Genomic DNA, 24,796 nt, shown 5'->3' on the forward strand with positions numbered 1-24,796 from the left:
TTTGTTTGTTCTTTATTTCTTACCTGTCCTATAAGCATTTAAGAAATAGGTGCAAGATGTGGTAAGCAACAACGTACCACATGCATATTTTGTGACTAAACTATCGGGTCAGAGATTTCAGAGGCGTTTCTTCTGCTTTGAATAAATAAATAAAGGAATTCAATTCGAATTTTGAAGTAGGTGGCCAGTGAGAAAGTTACAGAAACCTCTGAAAGTCTCAGTTTTTATTCAACAATTATCCCACAGATTTGTCAGTTCTCTCCTTTCTAAAGGATTCAAACCATTGCATGATTTATTTCCCTCAATAAAACTTACCATAACATGTCCTTCTCCTTTGCACTGCCTCACTTTTCACCATCACAATTATCATACTCATTTCTCAACACAACAATACTAAAACTAACAGATTAAAACCAAATCATAATGTATACTTTGTAAGTTGCCCTTAGTTTAGATTTTCTGCAGCTGGCTGTTTTAGATCTTTAATGAAATAATGGATTTTATTTTGTATATTGTTTGGTTAAAACTATTTTTTATTATTATTTTTCATCAATACTTTCACTTTTAGTTTTATTACAAGAGCAGAATTCGTAACAAAACAAAACAACTCAAGATATTAATATTAATAATAAGAAGAATAAGAATAATATTAATAATATTAATATTAAGTCCAAAAATAAACTTATCTAGTAAAAGATATTTGCTGTTTAAATAAAATAAAATTTCACATTTTTCTTTTTTATTTTGTGGAGGAATTTTGTATCCATTATTTTTTAAATAATTCTTTTATGTTTTATCAAACAAATCAATATTCGTCTTTTTTTTCTTCTTCTTTCTTTCCCACTGTTACTGTTTCTTACTAAACTAGCTAGAGAAAAACTCTTCGAAATTTTATAAATAATATTAAAAGCTTAGTTGAACGAGTTAGTGGGTAAGAATTGGTTATTAAATTTTGGTTTATTCATTAAGTTTGGAATTTGTGCATCAAAACGGATGTTTAATGTGAGGGAAATAATTTTCAGTTTTTTAAACGACTCTTCTTATATAAACAATGAATGTTTTTATTAAAAAATCACCTTAATAATATCGAAACAATATTTTATAAATATATTTAATTAATTGCTTTTTTATTATGTTTCAAAAGTGTAATCACGGGTAATCCTACTGAATAGTTGACCAGTTAAATCCAATTTTGGTGGTGAATGTTACCAACTCATTTATATGATATTATGGTAATAACAATAATTTATGAATTAATCTTCATCGTACAGCTACAACGGAAAATTTTGTAATGTACGAAAGATATTTGTTGAAATGCACGTTTGGTAAAAAAAAAAAAATATTGAACTGAATTAAGTTGACAACGAAATAAATTTGATTGCATTAAAAAAAACTAAAAATTAATTTTAAGAAAATCAAATTGTTATTCTTAATTTACTCTCTAAAAACTGATCGTGCACGAATGAATTATTCAAACGAAACTTAAGTGTGTTTTGCGTTTTTTGAAATTAAAATTTATAATTCGGAGCAGTTTTATTCAATTCACCTGACAAAATACATGGTCGATTTCTTAAACAGAGATTTATAGCAGGTGAATGGCGAAAAATGGTCTAATATTTTTTTACAGATATCTAATAACAATATTAAATAAATATTCAAATATTTAATATTTATTTATCTCTACCAAAATCTTACTTTAGGGTTACAATTCTTTACAGATACATTAATTAATCTTTAACACACGAAGCTTGTCCTCGTTGACATCAACCGCCTAAAGCTGTAGGAAAGTTCTTCGCTCTCTATATATACAGATCAATTTATCGATAATATATTCTTAAAAAAAAAACCATTAGATTTGGTTCATTATTTTAGTAAGTTGATGAACTAAATTTAGAGTTGTTTAATTTAATTAGCAAAAACTCATTCTATGATTTTAGAAAAATAATCTCCCAATGCTAAACTAATAATTTTTTAAATACACGTGGTTTGACTTTAATTTTTTAAATTTAAAAAAAAAATATATTTGATGATATTTTAACACAAGACACATGTCATTTTTTTATTAAAATTAAAATATGTCAAAAAATAAATAATGAACCATTGAAAAAATATCACCCATATTAAAATATTGTGAAATTAAAAATCTATGTCAAATTATTTTTTTGGTCTATTTATAACTAAAATCTCCAAAATCAAAATTTGCAAGCAAAACTCTGAAATTTGAATAGTTGTGTGGTGGTTCAGTGGTTGAAGGCGTGTATTCACACACCTTACCGTCCATAAAAAGCAAAAGAAAAAGCCAAAAAAGAACACGTAAGCCACACAGAGCATTGTTCGGGAGTTACGGATTTAAATAACTTAGATAGAGTGATCCAAAACATTTTACTCAAAGAAAAATACGAGATGAAAGTTAGGGAAATGGATAAAGAAATGAAAAAAGAAGAAGAGTATATTAGACATAGTCAACATCCACATAAGACGATCACGATATTCCTTTGAAGTTTGGACGTTACATTGGACCTATCTTCTTGGAGACACACATGTAAACACCTCCATGATCATGACCCACAACAACACAACGTTATTGACGCTTCTCGTGGAATCCCAAATCACGGAACATTTATTAAAGTTTGTGTCAAGCCAACACCGTGAAGTGACACATGCACGCATACACCAACAAATCTCCGTGTTTGAGGAAAAGTCATCAAACCCTCCTTCTATTTTATTCATTTCTTTTTTTTTTTTCCAAACCCTAATCTGTTTATCATCATGCATATTCATGGATGAGACGAATCATTGAGTTGAATTCAATAGAATATTAAGGTGTGGCGAAGAGTGAGGAGTATGGTGTGGTGGTCATGGACCCATGTGTTCTCCACCCAATCAACCTTTGGGTGGTATTTGTGCAAATGCGACTTAGGGGCTAAGGTCCTTCCACACACACACTGTAGTTTTGATTACAATATTAGTGTGAGTTAAGTTTTATATGGATAGAAATGAAAAAGAAAAATATTTTTTATCAAATTTTTTTGACAATTTTTTTATAATCACTTAATTTATGATTGGTCAGTTTTAAATATATAAATCAATGGTCAGTTTTAAATATATAAACCAATAAAATAGTGATAAATACTCTATTGTCAAAAAGTTATTAAAAAAAGTTGTTAAAATATCGTGGTATAATGGAAAAATAGAAAAATTTTAAAGATTCGTTAATCAATTGCGTTTTGGGTAAAAATATCTTAATTCTTTATGAAATTGGATCAGATCTCGTTGTATATCCTCGGTGAACCTTTCCCTCATTAGGCTTAATAGTTTTTTTTTTTTTTAAAATACATTTTCATGGTGCCAAAATAATAATATTCTCTTATCTTTCGCTTTCTCTTGTGGGAATTGCCCTTTGATTTTACTTTCTTTTGTTTAACTCATTAAAGTCGTGGGATATATATTTCTCGTTTTTGATGCAAAAAGTCTTGGGGTAACTTCTCAACTACTTATCTTCTTTTGTTATATATACAAGATGGAACTTGTGCCGTAAAAGGTAATCCTAATTAATCCCCTAAAATGGTCAAAAACTTTATTCCTTCACCTTCCTAATTTTTAATTAACTTCCAAGACTTTGATTTGGCGCAATCATTAAACATAGGGAAATGTCGTAGAATCAGGGTAAGGTAATCCTTTATAGAGCACTGTGATTCTGTTCTACCTTGCATTATTAATCAGCTCCTATATACTTATCACACTGCCGTGAGGGTAAATTAATGTAAACTTTTCAAGTCAAAACATGGCACAACCTTTTAGCTAATGAAATTCATCAGCTTAGCGTTGCATATATATAAAACATGCAAAGAGTCAACTAGCTCTGCAATTAAATATCCTACCTCATAGTTCTGGTTTAAACATGGTACGGTTGATCTTAAATATATATAAAGTATTCGGAAGTTAACTCTTTTCTATGAAGCAAACCTAGCTGACTTAGGTTTTAAATACCATGAATTCTGGGTTTAAGAATATGGTCGGTTAATTAGCATATTTGGCAATTTAGAAATAGACGATTGAAGGCATCATCTGAGAAATAGTACATATACAACTCGTGGACAAGCTGAACGCAACTAATTAAGCACCGAACCTACTACTTCATCTCGTACCAAATCTGTTAACATCAAAGCTTTGTCCTATTCCATGTACCCCATTACGTACCAATCTATTTATGCAGAAAAGAAAATAATTAAGGGCCATTTAATTTTTGTTAGGTTTTGGGTGATATCAAAGATTTGACTTGGATGGGTTAAAGCAGATGCTTCAACATGCTTTGGGGTAATAGCAGGACCACTTAACACCTCCACACTGCATAAAAAGTTCCCGTGTGGGATTGGCCAATTATGAATTGCGTGTTCTTTCGTTCACAACACTCACATATCTGTTCTTTTGCTGGAATAAATCTGTTTGGTTCGATTTAAAAAGAAAAAGAAAGAAAAAACTCAACTTCTTTGATCACTACCATGTAGCATATATATTTACCTAATCACTTTCGTCATTACCAAATACAACAAATATTATATTTTTATCTTTAACGGAAATAACCAGATACTGCAAATTATATTATCTTTACTGATATGCATGTAACATAATTGTCTGATAATATTAATGTAAGTAACTGATACTGTATAAGTATTTTAATATATTTAAGTTACTGGATAGTACATAGCTACTGGCTAGGTTCATTAGCTGGCAGCTTAATCTACCGCAGCAGAGGATTAAAAGAGGAAAAAGATAGATGAACTGAAGAAAAAAGTATATATTTTTTGGTCGGTTAAGAGATCTGGTTCTTAATAAATAATTATCAGACAGCTCCGACTAAAACCTAATCTGTCACATTATACTGATGCTAATTTGTGATGTCATCGTATTTAGCATCTAGTTCGTAAAAAAACAAACAAACCATAATTAACATCATCTGTTCCTCAATCATGTCACATTTTCTTCTTCTTGTTAATATTGTTTGGTTGCAGATTGCAATCCGACTCAGTAACTTACAAGCATTATAGCTAGGAAAGCCCAATACTTTAACATGAAAACGAAAATCGAATGAATAAACAAATTAAGGACGGTTCTTGAGTGGTTGTAAAATATGAAATTGTGTGGTTGGTCACTGGTTATTGTGCATATAAATGTATGCATGTATGATCATGTGTGGGTTGAATTCTGACATATATATATATATATATATATATATATATATATATATATATATATATATTGTACATTGGAGACCGACACACGCAAATCATGTGAAGTAGGAAATTGTCTTTTTGTGGGGGAAGGACCCATCCCAATCCTAATCCCAATCGCAATCCCAATCCCAATCCCATGCATATTGCTTGCATGTAGATGTTGTTGTATGAGGTTGCTTTTGTGTGCCCCAAAACAGTGAAAGAAAGGGGTAAGAGAAGAACTTTTGAGTGGTTCTCGTGCAACTTTGACTACACCGGAATTGCAATGTTGCATGCTGTTTTACCAGTGGTTGAGTGAGTGAGTCAGAAAAGCATGTGTAGAAAGCTGAAAGCGGATATATATGGATGATTGATTCAGTCTTTGAAGTTTGAACCAATGTTCATATCCCCTATAATCCTAGCTAGCTAATTCCTTTTTGCCTTTTTGGTCTTAGATAGATAGACAGATATAATTAGCTTTTCTTTACACAAAATCTGCAGAGTACTTTTGTTTTTCTACTTAATCTTTCATTTTGTTTCTCTTTCGATTGGAAGCAGGCGACATAAGAACTTACCAACTTTCACCATATGCCAATCACTTTTACTAAATCCACCGCGTTCTCATTAATATTCACTCCTAAAACTTAAAGATTAAAGATACTGATATATATTCTGCACCAAATTCATGCTTATCTTATCTACCCAACCACGATGATGTAGGAGTAGTAGATACTATTTTTGCCCACCTTCAACTTTCTTTAGGTTAATATTTCGGTTTCTTATGTTTCTCATATATATATATATATATATATATATATATATATATATATATATATATATATATATATATATATATATAATATGTTTTTAAATAATTTTGTTTCGCATAATTCGGAAATCATTTTAATTTTCAAATTCTATGACCTATTTTTTTAACTTTTGTATTGTATAATTTAAAAGTTGTTTTTTAATTTAAACTTTAATGTGAAAACATTTTTAATCTTCAGTTTATATAATGTAAAATTTATCTTTTTTGCATGAAAAGAAATTAAACTACAATCAAGAACACTCTCTTTATCATTGAATCCATCTTTGACTCAGTACATAAACAAGGACAACAATGATAAAAGCAGATGACGCGGTAAGGAGTGACCATGGCAAGTGGGCCAGTTTGGTCTTTTAATTATGGGGTTGCGGAAAAACATTAATCTTTTTATGTCTGCACCCATTCTTCCATGCAGCAAGCCCAATTTAATTTTCAAATGAATCCGTGCGGCGCAATTTGCAGTATGATGGCCTTGAGTATGAAATCTCCTCCACTTTTGCTTCCTGCACTCTTCCAATGTCTTTGTACATCTTCTGGAAAGGTGACTTCCAGGATATATAAGAAACTTTTAGAATCAATTTTTTCAGAATTTCGAAATAAATTTTCATAACAAAATTTTTGAAACAGAATATTTTAAATGAGACTTCCGAAATGTTTTTTTCCAAAATAGAATTTCAGAACAAATGAAATGTATTCTGTAATAAGTTTTCTGAAATATTTTTTTAGTGCATATAATACCTTTTGGAATTAGTTATCTAAAACACTCCTACATGAAATATGTTTTGGAGAAAACTTCCCAGACACATTTTATTCAGTTATTTATTTATTTATTTATTTCCACCTATCTTCTTTCTCTGTGGTGTGATGCAGTGATGAAGGATGTGAGTCTTTTCCTCTTATGGTAGGAGTGTAGATGTTAATCTGTGCATGCAGGAAGCAATTGTCTATTTCTCTGCAAATCCTTTTGCTGCTCAGAGTAATGAAATTCAAGCCCACAAGGCTCAAAGCAAACTTTTTTTCCATCATATACTAGCTTTTATCTGTTCCTTTGCCATAGTATTTTTTTCAAAACAAAAATAAGTTTAAGACGACTTTGTAATATGAACATACATTGTCAGTGATAATGACAACTCAAAGGATAATGTGTTTATTTTATAAAAGCAAATGCATGGGTCTATGTTATTCCTCACCCACCACAAGTATCCTAGATAGATTTTTTTTTTATATATGTAATTATTTAATAAACAACTGTCTTAATCTTATTGCCTTAGGCAAATAAACATAATCACACAGAGGACCTCAGCTCAATAATCCAAACAAACACAAATCAATAGAACATTGACGAACATATTAGTTAAGTTGGTCACCATGAAAGTTTTGTGTAATCTTTCCAGTTTCAAGTCACAACAAAGATGTTTGTTTTATTATTTGTTTGGGTATTGAGTATCTGTAGACAGCACATGAATTCAGTCTTATGTTCACACGGGTAATAGATAGAATAAGGATGTGATAGGTTAAGCAAAATAAATTAATAAATTGTCTGGTCCTTTAGTGATCTCACCGAATCTAATTCCATGCTAATTAATCTGTTTTGCCTTCGCACATCCAAAAATTCCTAGACAGCAGTGTATAAACATTTGATGTTAGTGTTGGTTGCACATGGTGTCCATAAAATATATCATTCAAACAGTGATGGGCTAGCTGCAGATTTATTCGAAGTTGTTTTTATCTCAAATTAAAACTAATCAATGTAGCAGTTGTGTCTTATCAAAATTAGGCATGGCATGTTTTCATGGGAAACTTTCTTTTGATAATGTTCCAAGCAAGTCACCATTGTCCTTTTAAGAAAAACAACTTTTTTGCTTTTTATTTTTATTTTTAAGAAAAGTATTTTTTTTCCCTTTGATCTTTACTTTTCTCCTATTATGGTCCATGAATTTGCTTACTCCATTGTTTTCTTTCTTTACACTCAATTGTTTTTCATCATTTCTCAATACCAAAACCTTGGAAAACACTTAAAATAAGTTAACATCGGCCTGAATACACAGAACACATATTAAACAATTAATAAACGCGGTTTTTGAAGTCAATACTGAATTAGTTAGACAGTGTAGTGTGTGGACCACTGAAAGCAGAGAAATTTCTCAGCTAAAATTAGAATAAAAGAGATAATTTTGCAGAAACATTTATTTCCTTTTACAAATAATGGAGCTGAAAGTCTTAATTGAAAGAGATAGAATGGATACCCATAAGCTCATTACTTCTCCACTCCAATCCAACCACATTGCCAGCCCCGTACTATTTTCTTGCTTCCCATCAACTAAGCGATGGACACGTGTATCTCTGTCCAATCAGCAGTTGGACACGTGGCTCAAAGACAAATCCAACCGACTAGGAGAGTTAGTTTTATGTCGGCTGTTTCTATTTCGTAGGAACCTTCTACTGTTTCGGATATCTGCTAGGTTTTAGGTCATGGTCATGGCTATAAATAACATGAAGTAAAAGAAAAGGCAAAGACAAAAACCCAGTAACATAAGAGAACACAGTAGCAAAGCAAACGAAAAAATGGGTGCTTTGGATCACATCTCCGAGCTCTTCGACTGCTCCCACACCAGTTCCAAACTCAAGAAGAAGCGCAAACAATTCCAGGTAAACCAATCACTTCACTTATCACTCAAATCGCATCACATCACATCACGTTCATTTGTAGTAAAGAATATTGATTCTTTGATGCGTGTATCAGACGGTGGAGGTGAAAGTGAAGATGGACTGTGAAGGGTGTGAGAGGAAGGTGAAGAAATCGGTGGAGGGAATGAAAGGGGTGACTCAGGTGGAGGTGGATCGGAAGGCTAGTAAGGTCACCGTTTCGGGCTACGTTGAACCCTCTAAGGTTGTGTCTCGCATCTCTCACCGCACTGGAAAGAGAGCGGAGCTATGGCCGTACGTCCCGTACGACGTCGTTGCGCACCCTTACGCGCCCGGTGTCTACGACAAGAAAGCGCCCTCTGGGTACGTGCGAAACGCCGACATTGACCCTCGTCTGACTAACCTCGCACGTGCCAGCTCCACCGAGGTCAGGTACACCACCGCCTTCAGCGACGACAACCCCGCCGCATGTGTCGTCATGTGATGTCCATAACCGTCTCTCGTCTTTTGTTACTTTTGTTTTTTGTTCTTGTGTTGTATCATAGCAGCAATGGAAAAGACAAGTAAAATAGGTCACCTAATGTATGTAACTTTAAAGTGATTTTGGCATTTTTTTTTATGATGCTGTGTTAAAAATATTTTTAATCTGAGTTTTGTTGGTAGTTCATTTTTCTGAAAAAATTAATTGACTATATTGATGGTAGTGTACTGATTTGATTTGTATATAAACGCGTTTTTTTTCACATTGAAAATGATTGGTGGCAAAGTATAATATAAAAAATGAAATACGAAAAATCATCTCTTGTTAGATTTCAAAGAGATCAGACTCGTATTCGTAAATATTCCTTCGAAAAGAAGAATGATATATATACATTATAAAAGAGTAAATTTTTATATTTTTTCAATATACATTATAAGAATAAAACAATTATTAAAAAATTATATTTTTTTAATAAAAAAGTAAGAAAAAATTAATATAAAAAAAATTATGTGTCAAAGGAATTTCTCATAAAATTTATAGTACTAGATTTGATAATTTATTCGGACTTTTATATTCAGTTTTTCAAACTCTAAAATGGGCTTGGGGGAAGTTGCATAGCCCAGCCCAGCCCAAGCCCATCTTTACTGTACAGAGGGACTATTTAAAGGCGTGTTTCCCTCTGAATGTGGCATTGGCGCGCGAGGGTTTGAAGTTTTGGCGCAGAAAAAAAATGGCGGAAGAGTATAATGAAGGTGAAGTTGAAGAAGAGTTCTCCGTTTGGAAGAAGAATACTCCTCTGTTGTACGATTTGTTCATTTCTCATCCTCTTCAATGGCCCTCTCTCACTGTTCACTGGCTTCCTTCCTCTCCCCAACCCCACTCCCACCCTTCCTTCAATGTCCACAAACTCCTCCTCGCTACTCACACTGCCCAGGGCGAACCCAATTTCCTCATGCTCGCCGACGCATCCCTCCCCGCCGACACCTCACAACCCATCGTTGCCGCCGACCCTGCCGACCCGGTTCTACCCAAGGTTTCTTTTACTCTTGCCCGTCTTTTTGCATCATTGAGTTGTGCGCACTAACTGTTCGATGAAAGTCCTCAGTTATTTCTTGTTGTTTTTGTAGGTAGAAATTTCCCAAAAGGTTGCTGTTGACGGGGAGGTGAATCGAGCGCGTTGTATGCCGCAGAACCCTGCTATTGTTGCTGCGAAGACATGTAATTCCGAGGTTTATGTGTTTGATTTCAACAAGCAGCGTGGGAGCGAGTTTGCCCCTGATTCGAGGTTAAGGGGTCATGATAAAGAGGGCTATGGTTTGTCTTGGAGCCCTTTCAAGAGTGGGTATCTTTTGAGTGGTTCGCATGACCATAAGATTTGCTTGTGGGACGTGCCTGCTGCTTCTCAAGAGAGTGTGATTGATGCAGTTCATGTTTACGAGGTAGTGCTTCGAATTATTGATGACAGTTTATTTTTTGCTTGGTTGCTCGTCACTTTGATGATTGAATAGGACTTTTGATTGTCTTGTCAGGGTCATGAGAGTGTGGTTGAAGATGTGTCCTGGAATATGAAGGACGAGAATCTGTTTGGATCTGTAGGAGATGACTTTAAATTGGTCATTTGGGACTTACGGACTAACAAACCCCAACAATCAGTCAAACCACATGATAACGAGGTAATATATTTGCTTCGTAATCCTTGCTGGGTCTTTTGTTCATCAAGTGTGAAAACACGTCTTATTCTGAAATGCTTCCAAGATCAGCACTATGACTTGTGAGTCTGATCATAGTTTCTCTGTGCATGCAGAAGCTGCACTGCTGTGCGCATAGGTCGTTAGGATTGTATAGTTTCGACATTTACATGACATTTACATACGTCAAAACTTATTCTGAACTACTACTAGGTTCCTAGAAAGAAAGAAAAAGGTCAAGATAGCGCTGTCTATTCTTTATTTTTTGGGATCGTGGGGTGCTGTGAGGAAATAATTGGAGTGACAACTTAGAAGAGAGACACTGAGTATTTTTAAGGTCGCTAAACTCTGGAAGTCCTCGATTTAACTGAATGGAATTTGTACCGAAAGCCTGAGGCTGTGAGGATCACAACATAGGGTTGTGTGTGGCATTGCTAAAAACTGCTGTTTTTTTTGTCCACTGTAGCACACTGTTTATTGTGCAATTTTTTATGTTTAATTATCATCGTTGTGTTAACTGAAATATAGTCCTTAAGTCTCTAATCGTCTTACTCTTGTTGCTCTTTTAACTGAATATTATTTGTTTGTGACATGTATCTGTTTTCTTTTTGAATCAGGTTAACTTTCTTTCATTCAGTCCATATAACCAATGGATTTTGGCTACAGCATCTTCAGATACAAGTGTTGGTCTATTTGACATTCGGAAGCTGGAAATTCCACTACATTTTTTAAGTAGCCACACGTACGTCGTTAGTCTATCATGTGTGTTTTTTTCTTCAATACCACACCTAATCTACTGTTTGCATTTGAGTAAAAAATAAGCAATGGTTTGATTCTTGGGATAGTAGAGAGCATATTTGTAAATAAAATTTATAAATAAAATTTGAGAAAATTAGTGTAAGATTTGATTAATTTAATAAATTAAAAAAATTTACTTTCAAATTCACTTTTACTTATTTCCAAATCTATTCAAATAAACAATAAAAAATTTACTTTCAAATTCTATTAGTCATTAGTTTAGAAAGCTCAAATATTCTTTGCTCACTGATGTGGTTTGTTTTTAATTTGCATAGCGATGAAGTATTCCAGGTTGAGTGGGATCCTAATCACGAGACTGTGTTGGCATCATCTGGCGCTGACAGACGGCTGATGGTTTGGGATCTTAGCAGGTAAGGGCAGAGTGCTTTGTCTCTTTCTCTTGACTATACATGTTGCGATTGTCGGTCTACTACTAAAGGAAGCAATTTGCTCATGGTTACGAAATCAAGAATTGCCTGGTTAATTTTTTAGTAGATGATCGGGTTAAATGTAATAATTTTGAACTGGAAATAGCTAAACCCAATTATCAATGTCTCGTAAAACCAAAAGGGCCAGTTATATTGGATTGTGTGAAAAGCCAAATTGAGTACATACATTAAATGAGAAAGTGACAAATAAAACTGGAATAATAAAATATCATAAGTTTAGAAGTGTTCTTTTAATCCCTTTTGATTTAACAAAATAAGAAACCTATCATTTTCTTTTAAGGAAACTGGTGAAAGAAAAGTGGAAAATAGAATAAAGAAATAAATCGTTGAATCACTTGATTCATGATCTTACAAAATTGTATTAGTACATCACGACATCTTATGATACAACTCCATTAGTAGGCAACTCATCCAATCGTATGATATAATGGATCTTAGTTTTTCTAATTATCATGATTATGGTTATTTAGTTGCAAAGTGCAAACTCTATAAAGGCATAATAATTAAAGATATGTTTACATATTGCCTTGTCGCTTTATATTTGTGTTGGCTCAGGATCGGAGATGAGCAGATAGAGGGAGATGGTGAGGGTGGCCCCACCGAATTACTCTTCTCTCACGGGGGTCACAAAGGGAAAATATCAGATTTTTCATGGAACAAAAGTCAGCCATGGGTTATCTCAAGTGTAGCTGAGGACAATTCTTTCCATGTATGGCAAATGGCAGAGAACATTTACAGTGACGGCGACGATGACAACATGTGGACGGCCAATGATTAACTGACCACCATATGATCAAATGCTTTGTTGTTTGAATGGAATCTTGACTATTCGATTTTTATTACAATCGCCAGTCAGTTTTTTGTGAATTTCCTAAAACACTGATGACAACATAGTATCTTTGTCAAAAATGGATTCTCTAAAGCCCGTATAAAAATGCCTCATGATAATTTGTGCGCACTCATGTGATTATTCCCCCTCGCACGTTGCATAATTTTGTCTACAACAAGCTAGAACAGCAAAGTTTGATGGGTAAAATAGGAAAATGGTTTAGGAATTGCTTTCCGCGTGTTGTAGCATAATGGCGCCGTTTTGTTCCTTGTTATTGGAAAGGAAAAGCTATGCCATCGACCTTAGTTTTATGAAACTTTTCAGGGAGACGAATACAATATATATTCTTCCCTTTTGAGAGAATGCCTTTCGTCTTGATGATATTCTTTTGCGCCTTAAACAAAATTAATAATGTAATAACTCTAACCTAAGTTTACATAAATTTTGGAAAAGGATTAAAAAAGTAATTAAAACGCTTTGGAATTGAAGAACAATGAACTATCTTTTATAAGAAATAATATCAAAACTCACAGGAAGCAAAAACATAAGTATATTATTAATAGACGAATAAGTTGATTTCATATTATTAAAATTTTATTTAGTCCCGAAATCCTGATGTATATATATAAGTTGAACGAGAAACCAATGCGAGGTTAATCATTACAAAATTTGTCCAGAAATGACAATCCAAGTAGAAGATACAATAATATAATGTTTTATTAATCATCTAATGCCGAAAAGATGGTCACCAAAAAGTAGTGAAGACTTGTTATCTAAGTGCAGAAAGGCAGATATGCTTCCCATCATTGAATCAGGTACAGCTACTAGCGTTCTCAAATACAAAACAAGTCACTTGTATGTCTCAACTTGTAGAAGACAAGCCCGCATGCAAGATCTTCACTTAGGGGACTACAGTTCCTTCTGGATACATATTAGTCAACCCTTGTCCAGTAAAAATGCTAAACACACAAGTAAACCTCTCATTATTATGATAAACAAAGACGGAAAAAGAACAACGCCGGCAACCAAACAAGCCAATTTTATTATTTCACCCACACAACATTTAATATTACACAAAGTGACACCGGTGTCTCACCTGTCCACAGCACTAAGTACTGAAAGATGAAACACACCCCATCTTCCCTAAGTTCTGTAATCCATCAAGGAAAAACTTGCGAATTTAGAAAACATTAATCGCCACTAAAAATTCTCTTATTGTTAAACAAAGCAACCAATACTCACAAACTGAGAAATGTAAAAGAGGCTGAGCATAGACACATTTATGATGTCAATTTAACTAGTTCCATGCATAAAAAAGCAAGAAAATTAATTGCGCAGAGAAGAGCCCAATCTGTCTCAGCCATAAGCTATGCTGTTTACAGATCAACCATAATACTTTAAGAAGAAACATTGATTTATGACTAATCTTCCATAGTAGAACAGCCATTCGAACCACGATAATGCAGCAGAGGGTCAAAAAGAGAGAATTATTTTAAAAAATGACTTGATGGATAGCTGATGCTGCAACTGGTAACGAGATATTGGAAGGAGATATTACCATGGCAAGGATGAAAACCAACGTTCTATTAATTCTTCAACCAGCTGTTGCTGCACGAGATCCCCCTAAAAATAAAAATCGAAGTTATCATACTGGACTTGAGAATTCATAGAGAAACGGGGAGAAACAGATTTAAATAACAAAATTGAAAAAGAAAGTCTAGTTCCAACACTCTTAGTAGAGTGTAAAAAATGTTCAATAAAATAATTTGGTATTTAAAATCTTTAAATTTCAGTTGCTTAATCTTCCCGATGGAGATCTAGTCATAATAACATGGCATCATTTGACAACTCATGCGTACACATATGGGCGAACTTTAGTTAATTTACCACATCTTACAAGAACTGTAATACTCAGTAAATAGGAATACTACCCTTTCCACACTTGGCACTATCATATAAGCTAACTAAGACCTTATAAAAAATTTAGCAATCAAATTTCAGCCCTAAATATGAGTACACTAACGAATGTTAGCAAAGAAACAATACCAAATATAAACAAAAAGGTTGTTTCGGCGTGACCATCTGAGATCAGAATTCCCAACAATTCATGACAAAAGATGCGGGAGATCACGTTGCAAAGCAAGTCATCTCCAATGCTTTCGCTCTCATTGCTCAAATCTCAATACTCTTTCTTTCATTCTCTCAAATCTCGATGATTTTCTATGCTATTAGACAATACCATCAGCCAGCAATTAAAATATAAATAAGAATAAACACAAATTAAGCAGCAAATCAAACAGTTCATCCTAGAATAAGACAGTGCATGTGAAGCGGTCGAACCTTTTCTTTTTGACGCAGAAGAATTTACATTTGACCCTGCCTGCCCAACTCCACATGCACGCAGCTCCTTGAGCCCCAAATTCTGGTTTGCTAGACACTGCAGGTTCTCAAATTCACAACCACCAAACTCTTCCCCATTTAACGACACATTCTCCACGATTCTCCCATCAGCTCCTGGATGAAGGCAATACACCCTATCATCACACTGCATGTTACAAGGGTTCATCACATAAGAACCAGGCAGGTTAACCACCGGAGGGTTCGCATTCGGCGATTTCTGATACGGAAAGGAACCAATTTCCCCTTCAATCCTGCCCCTTATGTCCACCAGCAAGCACTTCAGCCTCGCGATTTCAGCTTCCAAAGCAGCCTGGTTCTGCAACTTCTTCATCAAATGCTGATTGAGAGCCCTCAATTTCACCACCTCGTCCTCCAGCGAGGCCGCGCGAGCCTTCTTCTTCTCACGGTACTTTCGAACCGCTTCTTTGTTCCCAAGGGGCCGCTTCTTCGACTTCTTCTCCGCGGACTCTGCCGTGTCGTCGGTGGCCACCTGGTCCTCATCAGGTGCCGGCACGATTTTGGTGTGCACGTGGTAGCACGTATGAGTGTGCGAAAAATCGGGCCCCGGAGGATTGCATGTGTGGGTGTGCGTGCAGGCATGCGTGTCCTTGAGAAGCTCTTCGAAGAAACTGTCCATGGAACCACTGCTCGGAAGCTCCCCCATGTTCGGACTCGAAAACACTTCCTGCGTCGAGAAATCGAGCTCGCCGTCGTCCATTTGAACGGAAATCCCCAAATCAGACCTATTAAAAAAATGTGCTATTTCAATTAAATTGAACTGAACCTGGAATCGTGCATACAGAGGATTACATCGAATCGTGTAGAAACCCTAACATGATTTGGAAACAGAAAGAAAAGCAAAAAATGGACGTACCAGAAAGAAACGATAGCTTCACAGATTCTACCCTCAACTTTTTCTTTGTCGATTTTCTCTCTCTTCAATTTCAATGGGTTCAAATTTATACCTATTACCCTCTTCCCACTGTAAATTCTGATTCTTAGAACAACCCTCTTCCCAAACACTCTTTCAGAGATTAGCGGTTCATAAATATCATAATAATATTATAATTTCCTTTTTAAGGAGAGACAAGGAATCTTGTGAGAACGTGATTATGTAAAACCTTTTTCTGTTTAGTTTTTATTCTTTGTTTTAATCCAACACAAATTCAAACTTAATCATCAATCTTCGACTAAAGTAATTCAGATTACTTTATTTTAATGGGCTTAAGATTCTCACCTATTACCTTGTACCCACTAACATATAGCTATATTCCTTTTCCACTAACATATAGCTTTATTTTAATTAAAATAATACCACAATTATCATCACCTATCACCATTTAATTCTGATTTTGTTTTTTTTCCTATAAATTCGATTTCAAAAATTAGTTTTTAGAGCAAAATGTAGTATAAGTAAAAAGTTGAATAAATCGAAAATAAAAAACACGAAAAAACATGCTGACTTTAGCATATTTTTTTCTTTTACTCTCGCCTTTTCAATCCTTTTCAAATAGAGTGGGTAGAATAGAAAAATCGCATTATTAGTACGGGACGAAAAATAAGTAGAAGAATAATATAATTTTATGTACAGGTTAAGAAACCTCTTTTAAATAAAGTTAAAATGTAGATTTTATAAATCAATTAATTAATATATAATTGATTTTATTTTATGGAAAAAATAATTTTACTTTATTATTTTATTTTTTAGAATTACTTTTACAGAATTTTATTCAGGAAATTATTTAATAACTTCTACCAAGTTAGTGAAAAACAATTCAAATGAAAACAAATAATATGTGTGGAAAATATTATAAAGGATAATGATTCACAGTATTTTTTAATAATATTTTAACATTATTTATATATTATAATTGATTTATATTGATATTTATGATTATTATTATTCACCGAAGATTAATTTTAAACCAACATCGTTATCATGTTATAAAAGCTACAAGTCAAACATTTAATTTGATGTTTTTTTATGTCGTTCAGATAAGGTTTTGATTTCGTACGCCTACCAAACCAAGACCAGTTACTTCCCACGTACACACTCTTCAATCTTATGTATAAAAACATGTACTTTGAATATTTTAAAATCTTTTAATGTTGGTTTTCTTTCTTAAAACAAGTGTTTTTATTTTTATTATTCTAATTTTTAAAGTACTTCAATTTCATGATGTGATTTATAATTATCATTTAAAGGCGGTTATAAATCATTATAGCCACACTTTAAATTTAAATTTGAGTATTTCTAAATTGGACAAAATGAGACGGTAAAAAAATGAAAATAAAAATTGGAAGAGATTTCGAGAAGTAAAATATATTTTATGTAAACTTGTACCGGTAATCTTTACTGTACCATATGGACTGGGTGGTCTGAGAGCAGGGCTGGAACTTCTGTGACGGCCGACGTTTCTTCTATCTTTCTACTTTTTTGACAACATTATCGAGCGACTTGCATAAATATTCGTGATGGTTCACTGTGCGGGTCATTAAGACGAAGATTAAGGTAAAAAGTGATTAGAGCTGTTGGCTTGGAATTGGACTGAGATTAACTTCTCACTAATTTCAAGCTCATAGCAAAAACTATAAATACAGGTAAGAGGTAAGTGGTAGATAGGTTGCATTTACTGCAACTACTATTTCATCAAATCGCCAACAGTTTTCGTACTGACTTTGGCATCGAAGAATCTTTGATAGCGAGACTGGACGTAAGAAGACAAATTGTGGAAGCATTTGGTGACTTAGCTCCAAGTAACTGAAACATTTACTATTATTATTATTATTTGATATTATATTATTATATTATAAAAAATTTGTATTGTTATTTGGTTTAAAATATATGTAGTTTTGTTTAAATGATAATTTAAGCAAAAGATAATACTAAAACACTATATCATATAGAAAGAAGATTTATTTAAGGTGTCTTGTTAAAGAAAATAACTAATTTCTTAAAATTTCGACATTTGTTAAGAGAATAATCAGTTTCTTAAAATCTAGATATTTGTTAGAAACTAATTTCCTAAAATCTTGATATCATAACAATCTTCTAGAAACGAAATCTGTTATGGAAATTATTATACTCCTAAAATCTCAAAAATATGCTAAGAGAACAACCTGTTTTCTAGAATAAAAATATGTTAAAAGAGCAATCAGTCTCTTAAAATATCAAAATTTGCTAGAAAAGTAATCAATCTTCTAAAAACGAAATCTACTAACCAAACTCTTACAAGTTGATTTGTAAAATTGAATTAAAATTAAACTCAAGTCTTAACATGATATGAGACTATCTCCCAATGAGGTTTGATAAATCTATCGTTTCACTCGCAAACAAAGAAAATTATGGAACAAAATAAAAGTCACATTAATCAACTAACAAAAAAATTAAAAATCAAAACTTAATAAATAAAATAAAACTTTTGAATATCTAAATAAAAATAAAAATATAAAAAATACACAAAATGGCCTTAAAGTTAAAAGAAATAATAGGATGATATTAAGTCCAAATAAATTAAGTTTACGTCATAATATTAACTATATGGATTATATTTCTTAGTTTGTATACTGTTGTAAAAGGTAATCATAAAAGGGAACGAGAATTGTTTTTTTCATTTAAAATTGGTCTCTATTATATTCATTTGTGAGTTTAGATTAGTAAGATGTAGTAGTAGTAAAATATAGTTAACGTACTTATCTCACCCTACTAAAAAGGATATAAAACCTAAAATTATTCCTAAACAAAGAGAAGTCAGACCTTGGTTGGTTAGCAGTGAGAGATTAATTTGTTTCGGAATCTCGTCATATTCTTACGTTGTTGGTTGAAATTTCAAACATAATGATCCTATCGTCGGTTGAAATTTATATATTTTATGAACTATGGTCGGTTTCGGTATATATGATTGAGTAAGATGCATTCAACAATTGCCTAAGATGCATTCATAAAACCAAAATTTAGTACATTATTCTCAGGATAAATTAAAAACAAAATTGCCATTCTACATCTACAAACCACCTCATCAAGGGTGCTGAATCTCTGTCTTCTTTCTTTGTTTTTTTAACGTAACTGTACATGCACAAACTAAGGACAAATACAAGGGTTAGGAACTTAGGATTCAACAAAACTAATTAAAACTTGATGACCTGCTCCATTGTTCTTTCAAGTGCTCACTATAGCTGAGCTCAGTGCTAGTTTGTGATGCTTTGTCATCGTCCACACCAAGTAAAGCAAGACTCAGGTGTAACTCAGCACTTGAACTTGGATACACTTCATCATCGATGTTTTCTCCATTTTCTGAATCATCCTCATTGTTCCCAAGGGAGTTCAGCAAATATTCAACTTTCTCATCTCCTTTTAGGATCTTCAGTATCTGTAAATGACAGAGTTTAAGATCTAAAAGTATATATTTTTTCTATGACTCTCATAAATAAACTTTACATAACCTCAATGAAAAATGGAATCAAGCCATTTTTATAAAGGGAATTGGTTCAGTCTTTTAAAGAATGTATTTTTCTTTTAAACACATTTAGTTTAGTTATCGCTGTTACACTAATGCACAGTTCAATTTAGAAAATCAGAATGAAGAACTCTGTAAAAACAGTTCAGATAATTAAAGAAAAATGATTTTTATAAAGTGATTCGGCTTGATTTTCCTCAAAAGGTGTGTTTTTTTTCAAACCTCTAATTTTCTTAATTAAACGTGATTATCATTAAGAACATGACAACTTCAATGTGTAATTTGGTATTACCTGGTTCAGTTTAGGACGAAGTCGAGCAGCCCGTTGGATGCATAAAGATGCTGCCATAACCATTCTTTGCAATTGGACCTCATCAAATTTCCCTTCTAAATCTGGGTCCAATAAGCCTTTAATATCCCCACTATCTATCATTGGTTTTGCCTGAAAATGAAATCATTGTTTAGGATTCCTAGGTGTATAAATTATGATGTATCAAATAAAGATTTATACTTTGACTGACGCTGTTTTCACAAGTTCTGTCTGATATACTTTTCAACAAATTCATTTTTTGAGTCAAATCATTTATCTTATTTTATGCTTCTCTTTCCATCTCTGTAACAAGGTATAGCAAGAATAATGCCATTCTTACATTTTTTTTATATGATTAAGAGAAGTCAAAATTCATTATTGTAAATGGGGTTAGATCTTACCCACACGACCAAGCTCTCCTGTCCTTTGCAAGCTGCTGAGCTGATTGGTTCCCTTCCTGATATTAGTTCAAGTAGAACTACACCAAATGCATAAACATCTATCCTGTCACTGACATTTCCATACATGAAGTATTCAGGAGCAAGATAACCAAATGTTCCTACTACATCATGTGTCAAAAAGGATGAATTTGTAGGTCCCCATACTGCAAGTCCGAAATCAGATAACTGCATCATGGACCACAGTGAGTTACAATGAAATTCTCACAAATGTTGCTTCATTTAAATACTAATAGTACTAGATATTATTTTCAATAGTAAGAATCTCAAAACTTTTTTATTACCTGAGGTTCAAACCCTTGGGAAAGAAGAATGTTAGAAGACTTGACATCTCTGTGTATAACAGGCTTCAAAGCTTCCCTGTGTAGGTAATCCAGGGCTTCAGCGATCCCAACTGCCACATTAAATCTCACCTCCCATGACAATTTGCTCTTTCCTATATCCATTTCCAAGTTCATATCAGCAATTACATCTTTCGACAATTGAAATTATGGATGAAAAGTAAAAGAAAAAATAGAAAGAAACTTTACCATGCAGATTTTCCTCTAAGGTGCCCTGGGGCAAATAATCATAAACGGAGATTAAAGTATTGTCCTCTGTACAAATCCCAAGTAGAGGGGCAATGTTTTTGTGCCTCAATGAGGATGTTATTTCCATCTCAAGGGCAAACTCGTTCCAGGCTTCTTTTGATGACTGCAATACTTTAACTGCCACTGGCTTTCCATCAGGGAGGACTCCCTTGTACACACAATTGCTCCCTCCTTTCCCAACCAAGTTTTCTGCAATGAAATACAGAGTTATATACTTATATTTATTTACAAACTAAAAAAAATCGTAACAGTTAGTATTGCAAGCCATAGTGGTCCAACCTGAAGAAAATTGTCTAGTGCAAGACTGCAGAAGTTCAAGGCTGAACCACTTGCAGTCGATTGAATTTACGCGTTGCATCTCCTCTAGGCCATTTGGTAGCTCAACAGATGGAACTGAAGAAAATTTGGAGCTCTCATCATCAATATCGCTGATGCTCCTTTCAAATGGATTATCCTCAGAAGAAGAAGAGCAGGGACTTTTAGATGGTGAACGATCCGGTAACGTCATTACCCATTGTACTACTGACATGTCCCTTGCATGATGGGTTTGTGAGGTTCCCGAATTGGCTCCTCGGAGTAGAGGCCACCCAAGCTTTTGCTTAGCTGAATCACCTGCAAACATGGATATTGACCTTGTCTTACATTTTGCTAATCCTTTAAATGCTTCTTCCTTCAAATCTAAGGAATTTTTGGTTGCTGGTTTCTCAATCTCCAGGGTGGAGTCACCAAATGTAGACTGGTTTACTCTGTCACTTGAGTTTTTTCCTATGGTTCTTAAGCTTGGCCTTGGGTCCTTTATAAGAGTACCTGCCACAAGAGGAAGAAACAATCTTCATTCTTTTTTCGCTTTTGTCACTGACTCACTTATGTTAATACTTTTCCCACTAGACAAAACCATGGTCTCCACCAGACAAACCTGGTTGTTGTTCGTTGGTGCAACTCCTATATACAATCCTTGAGCCTTGAATGGCTAGAACATTGGTGGTGGCTGGTACTCGTTTGGCGCAATATTTAGCTAAGCCAGCTCGACCCCTGCAAGTGAAATCTGCTTTAGTCTTTTAACCAATCAGAGGAGGCAAAGGAAGTCAGATAAACTAAACGCAACAAGAAATATTACAGAATTCATTTTGTTCTTTAAGCTCCACATACCCTACCACTAGAGCCAGAGCATCATGTTTTTTTGCTTCTCTAACAAGAATGTTTCGGACGGAGCATCCACAGAAGATTTGACCAGTGAGATCTAACTGAAATCCAACCATACCCGTCAATAAAAATCTGTGACATTTACCAACGACGAGAACGAAAGGGAAAAAAAAAGTTAAAAAGTACAGAAAAGTCTATCTACCTTCTTAGCATCACATAGCCCTTCATAAACTTCTAAATAGTCATCTATCAGAGTATTGCTTTTCCAAACGTGATCTGCATTAAATTAACTCTTTCAACAGGTACACGCGTGAAAAAAATACATATGCTATAATATGCGTGGAAGCTTTGTGAATTCTTTTACCTGGATTTTTAACAACATGCACTGCTACAACAGAATCCCCTGGTTCAGCAACCTTGACAAGTGCCCAGTCGAGAAGCTGTCTACTATGGCCATCAATTCTAATACCAACCAAAACAAACCTTTTTTCAACTTCCATTGCGTTTTGCCTTTACATCAAACACCTCGCCTCCCTTGTTGAGCGAACCATCTCATCCTCTGCAAAACAGAGCATCTGTTACTTTCATGGTTGGGACTCGAACATCATGCCCAATACTCGGCACACCATGATATACCATAGTTGAATATTAAATAGCAGCACCCATGACAAAGACGGCGTCCTATTAGAAAAATATTTAAATCTAAAACGGGAGAAGAAGAATAAAACATAAAAGTCACACGACTCATAATTAATATAATATCCTCGTAAAACAAGATCGTGGCATTAAACATATGTCGAATAAAACAAGATTAGGCGAATAAATGTGTACCTAAGTATTGTTGGAAGCAGCCATGTTTATTTTAAATAACCAACTTAAACTAGAATCGTAAAGACGAGTGAATCTGCATCTAGGCATTGTGGAAGAACGGAATGAAAGAACACACATGCAGAAAATTTGAGATTTGAAAAATTAAAAAGTGTGTTCTTGAATGAAAGGGGTTGATAAAATTGGAAAGAAGAAGTAAAAAACTCTAAGGCGCGAGGAAGGAAAAAACAATGATGCGAAAAGTAAGGGTAGAAGGTTGTGTTTTACGAAATGATGGTATATGAACCTGAAAAATTTTAGTCCCAACAGAGAGTTTTCGCGGGAAACCCCTAATATCCGGTTCTGGTACATGGCTCCATGAAAACGAAACACTGTTCCACGATTATTGCGCCGAACACCACCTCATCACATTTGGTACAAATGTACGTAGATGTTAGCTCGATGAACTACAATAGAAAATGTAATTACACGACAACAATTATATGTTTTTCAAGATTTAAAATCATAAATGTTAATAACCATTTTATTAACATTTAAATCAATATAATTTTATTCAATTCCATAACATCATGTCATTGCATAGCATATATAATTTGAAATCATAATTATTACATTTATTGAATTCTTTTTTCATTTATTCATAACGGGTTTTTTTTTTTTTATATTTTCTGTTATACATGACATATATGCTAAGTGAAATGGAATCCAAGGAAGAAATTAAATCATAAATTTCATCTAATTGTTTTGAAATTTCAGAAAAAAAAATGAGACAAAAGTGTTACCTATTGAATTTTACAGAAATTAACTATGAACATTCCATCTGATTTTCTAATAATCATAATTTCTTCCCATGACATAATTGCTATGACAAAGATGATTCATAATTATGTAATAATTAATATCGTCCAAAGGGGATAAACACAACCAAATGATATTACGTGCCCGCAGTATCGTTGTGCCTACAAAATCCATTTTGTCTCCTTTGCTTTCTTTAGAATCTTAAGAAATCGATTGGTTAACTGCTCCATACGAAACCCTAATTTGCGAAGAAAATATCTTCAATAAAAAAAACTATAAACCCTTATTATAGTAATATATAATCGCTTCAATATCTTTTATTTGTAATATCAGTAAATAAGAAATTATTTTATGTTAATTATCACAAACTTATAACAATTATAATCATACTGCAATACAATTTTTAATTCAAAATCTTAAGAAAATAAGTACGTAAACCATCAACTTATATATTAATCATCTTATTTATTTTTATTATATAAGACTTTTTTAACTTATAAAAAGATGATGAATTTGTGGCTGATGTTGAACTGTTTTAGACTCTAGAATTCTGGGAGCGCACGTTTTCCATTGAAATTTTGTACAGTGTTCTCTTTTCACCACCCTTAGCAGAATATAGCAGCCCTAACTCAGCAACACGAACGTTGTCACGTAGTGTGTATTAATCTATTACAGTTGCTTAGCCAGAAGAAATTGAACTTGACAATGAAATAAAAGTTGAACACGTTAAAATTCTGATTCTTCAGTAGGCCCCACAAATTCAAAGTCTAAAACATAACCTTTCAACTTTCAACCTCAATACATGTCACATATAATGTTGTCAGGCGAGGTTGTTCTTTGGTGAGAAATGAGCTGACAAATCTTCTGCCTTATCTGATATAT

At 33.6% G+C, this 24,796-nt stretch overlaps 4 protein-coding genes across 11 annotated transcripts; 2 read left to right on the plus strand and 2 right to left on the minus strand.

Annotated features, from left to right (window-relative positions):
- Positions 1–8,527: 8,527 nt before the first annotated feature.
- On the plus strand, positions 8,528–9,304 carry LOC108340309 (heavy metal-associated isoprenylated plant protein 26). The gene is made up of 2 exons (XM_017577596.2): positions 8,528–8,688; positions 8,783–9,304. The coding sequence occupies exons 1-2, from the start codon at positions 8,605–8,607 to the stop codon at positions 9,167–9,169; spliced, it is 471 nt and encodes a 156-aa protein (XP_017433085.1). The 5' UTR covers positions 8,528–8,604; the 3' UTR covers positions 9,170–9,304.
- Positions 9,305–9,458: 154 nt separating this feature from the next.
- Positions 9,459–13,059, plus strand: LOC108340307 (WD-40 repeat-containing protein MSI2). Its single transcript, XM_017577592.2, has 6 exons — positions 9,459–10,199; positions 10,294–10,605; positions 10,696–10,839; positions 11,472–11,596; positions 11,928–12,023; positions 12,657–13,059. Exons 1-6 carry the CDS (start codon positions 9,897–9,899, stop codon positions 12,877–12,879), a joined length of 1,203 nt encoding a protein of 400 aa, XP_017433081.1. The 5' UTR covers positions 9,459–9,896; the 3' UTR covers positions 12,880–13,059.
- Positions 13,060–13,522: 463 nt separating this feature from the next.
- Positions 13,523–16,371, minus strand: LOC108340308 (basic leucine zipper 23). 6 transcript variants are annotated; one of them, XR_008249183.1, is made up of 6 exons: positions 16,205–16,371; positions 15,271–16,073; positions 14,977–15,150; positions 14,489–14,553; positions 14,027–14,080; positions 13,523–13,889 (listed from the first exon to the last, which is right to left on the minus strand). XR_008249183.1 is itself a non-coding variant. In XM_017577595.2 (4 exons), exons 2-3 carry the CDS (start codon positions 16,046–16,048, stop codon positions 14,525–14,527), a joined length of 807 nt encoding a protein of 268 aa, XP_017433084.1. In that variant the 5' UTR covers positions 16,049–16,073; positions 16,205–16,370; the 3' UTR covers positions 13,523–13,889; positions 14,489–14,524. The 6 variants fall into 6 exon arrangements, 1 of the variants encoding a protein (XP_017433084.1); XR_008249184.1 differs by lacking the exon at positions 14,027–14,080; XR_001833193.2 differs by lacking the exon at positions 14,977–15,150 and having other exon boundaries at positions 16,205–16,370.
- Positions 16,372–19,246: 2,875 nt separating this feature from the next.
- Positions 19,247–23,519, minus strand: LOC108339617 (protein kinase STUNTED). Of its 3 annotated transcripts, none has more exons than XM_017576779.2 (11): positions 23,403–23,519; positions 22,653–22,847; positions 22,491–22,564; positions 22,295–22,389; positions 22,062–22,177; positions 21,425–21,952; positions 21,086–21,334; positions 20,840–20,991; positions 20,499–20,723; positions 20,080–20,229; positions 19,247–19,700 (listed from the first exon to the last, which is right to left on the minus strand). In XM_017576779.2, exons 2-11 carry the CDS (start codon positions 22,786–22,788, stop codon positions 19,455–19,457), a joined length of 1,971 nt encoding a protein of 656 aa, XP_017432268.1. In that variant the 5' UTR covers positions 22,789–22,847; positions 23,403–23,519; the 3' UTR covers positions 19,247–19,454. The 3 variants fall into 3 exon arrangements, with proteins under 3 accessions (XP_017432268.1, XP_017432267.1, XP_052734448.1); XM_017576778.2 differs by lacking the exon at positions 23,403–23,519 and adding an exon at positions 23,120–23,356; XM_052878488.1 differs by lacking the exons at positions 22,491–22,564; positions 22,653–22,847; positions 23,403–23,519 and having other exon boundaries at positions 22,263–22,391.
- Positions 23,520–24,796: the final 1,277 nt, after the last annotated feature.

Source organism: Vigna angularis, chromosome 5, assembly GCF_016808095.1.
Source record: "Vigna angularis cultivar LongXiaoDou No.4 chromosome 5, ASM1680809v1, whole genome shotgun sequence".
NCBI classification, from domain to species: Eukaryota; Viridiplantae; Streptophyta; class Magnoliopsida; order Fabales; family Fabaceae; genus Vigna; species Vigna angularis.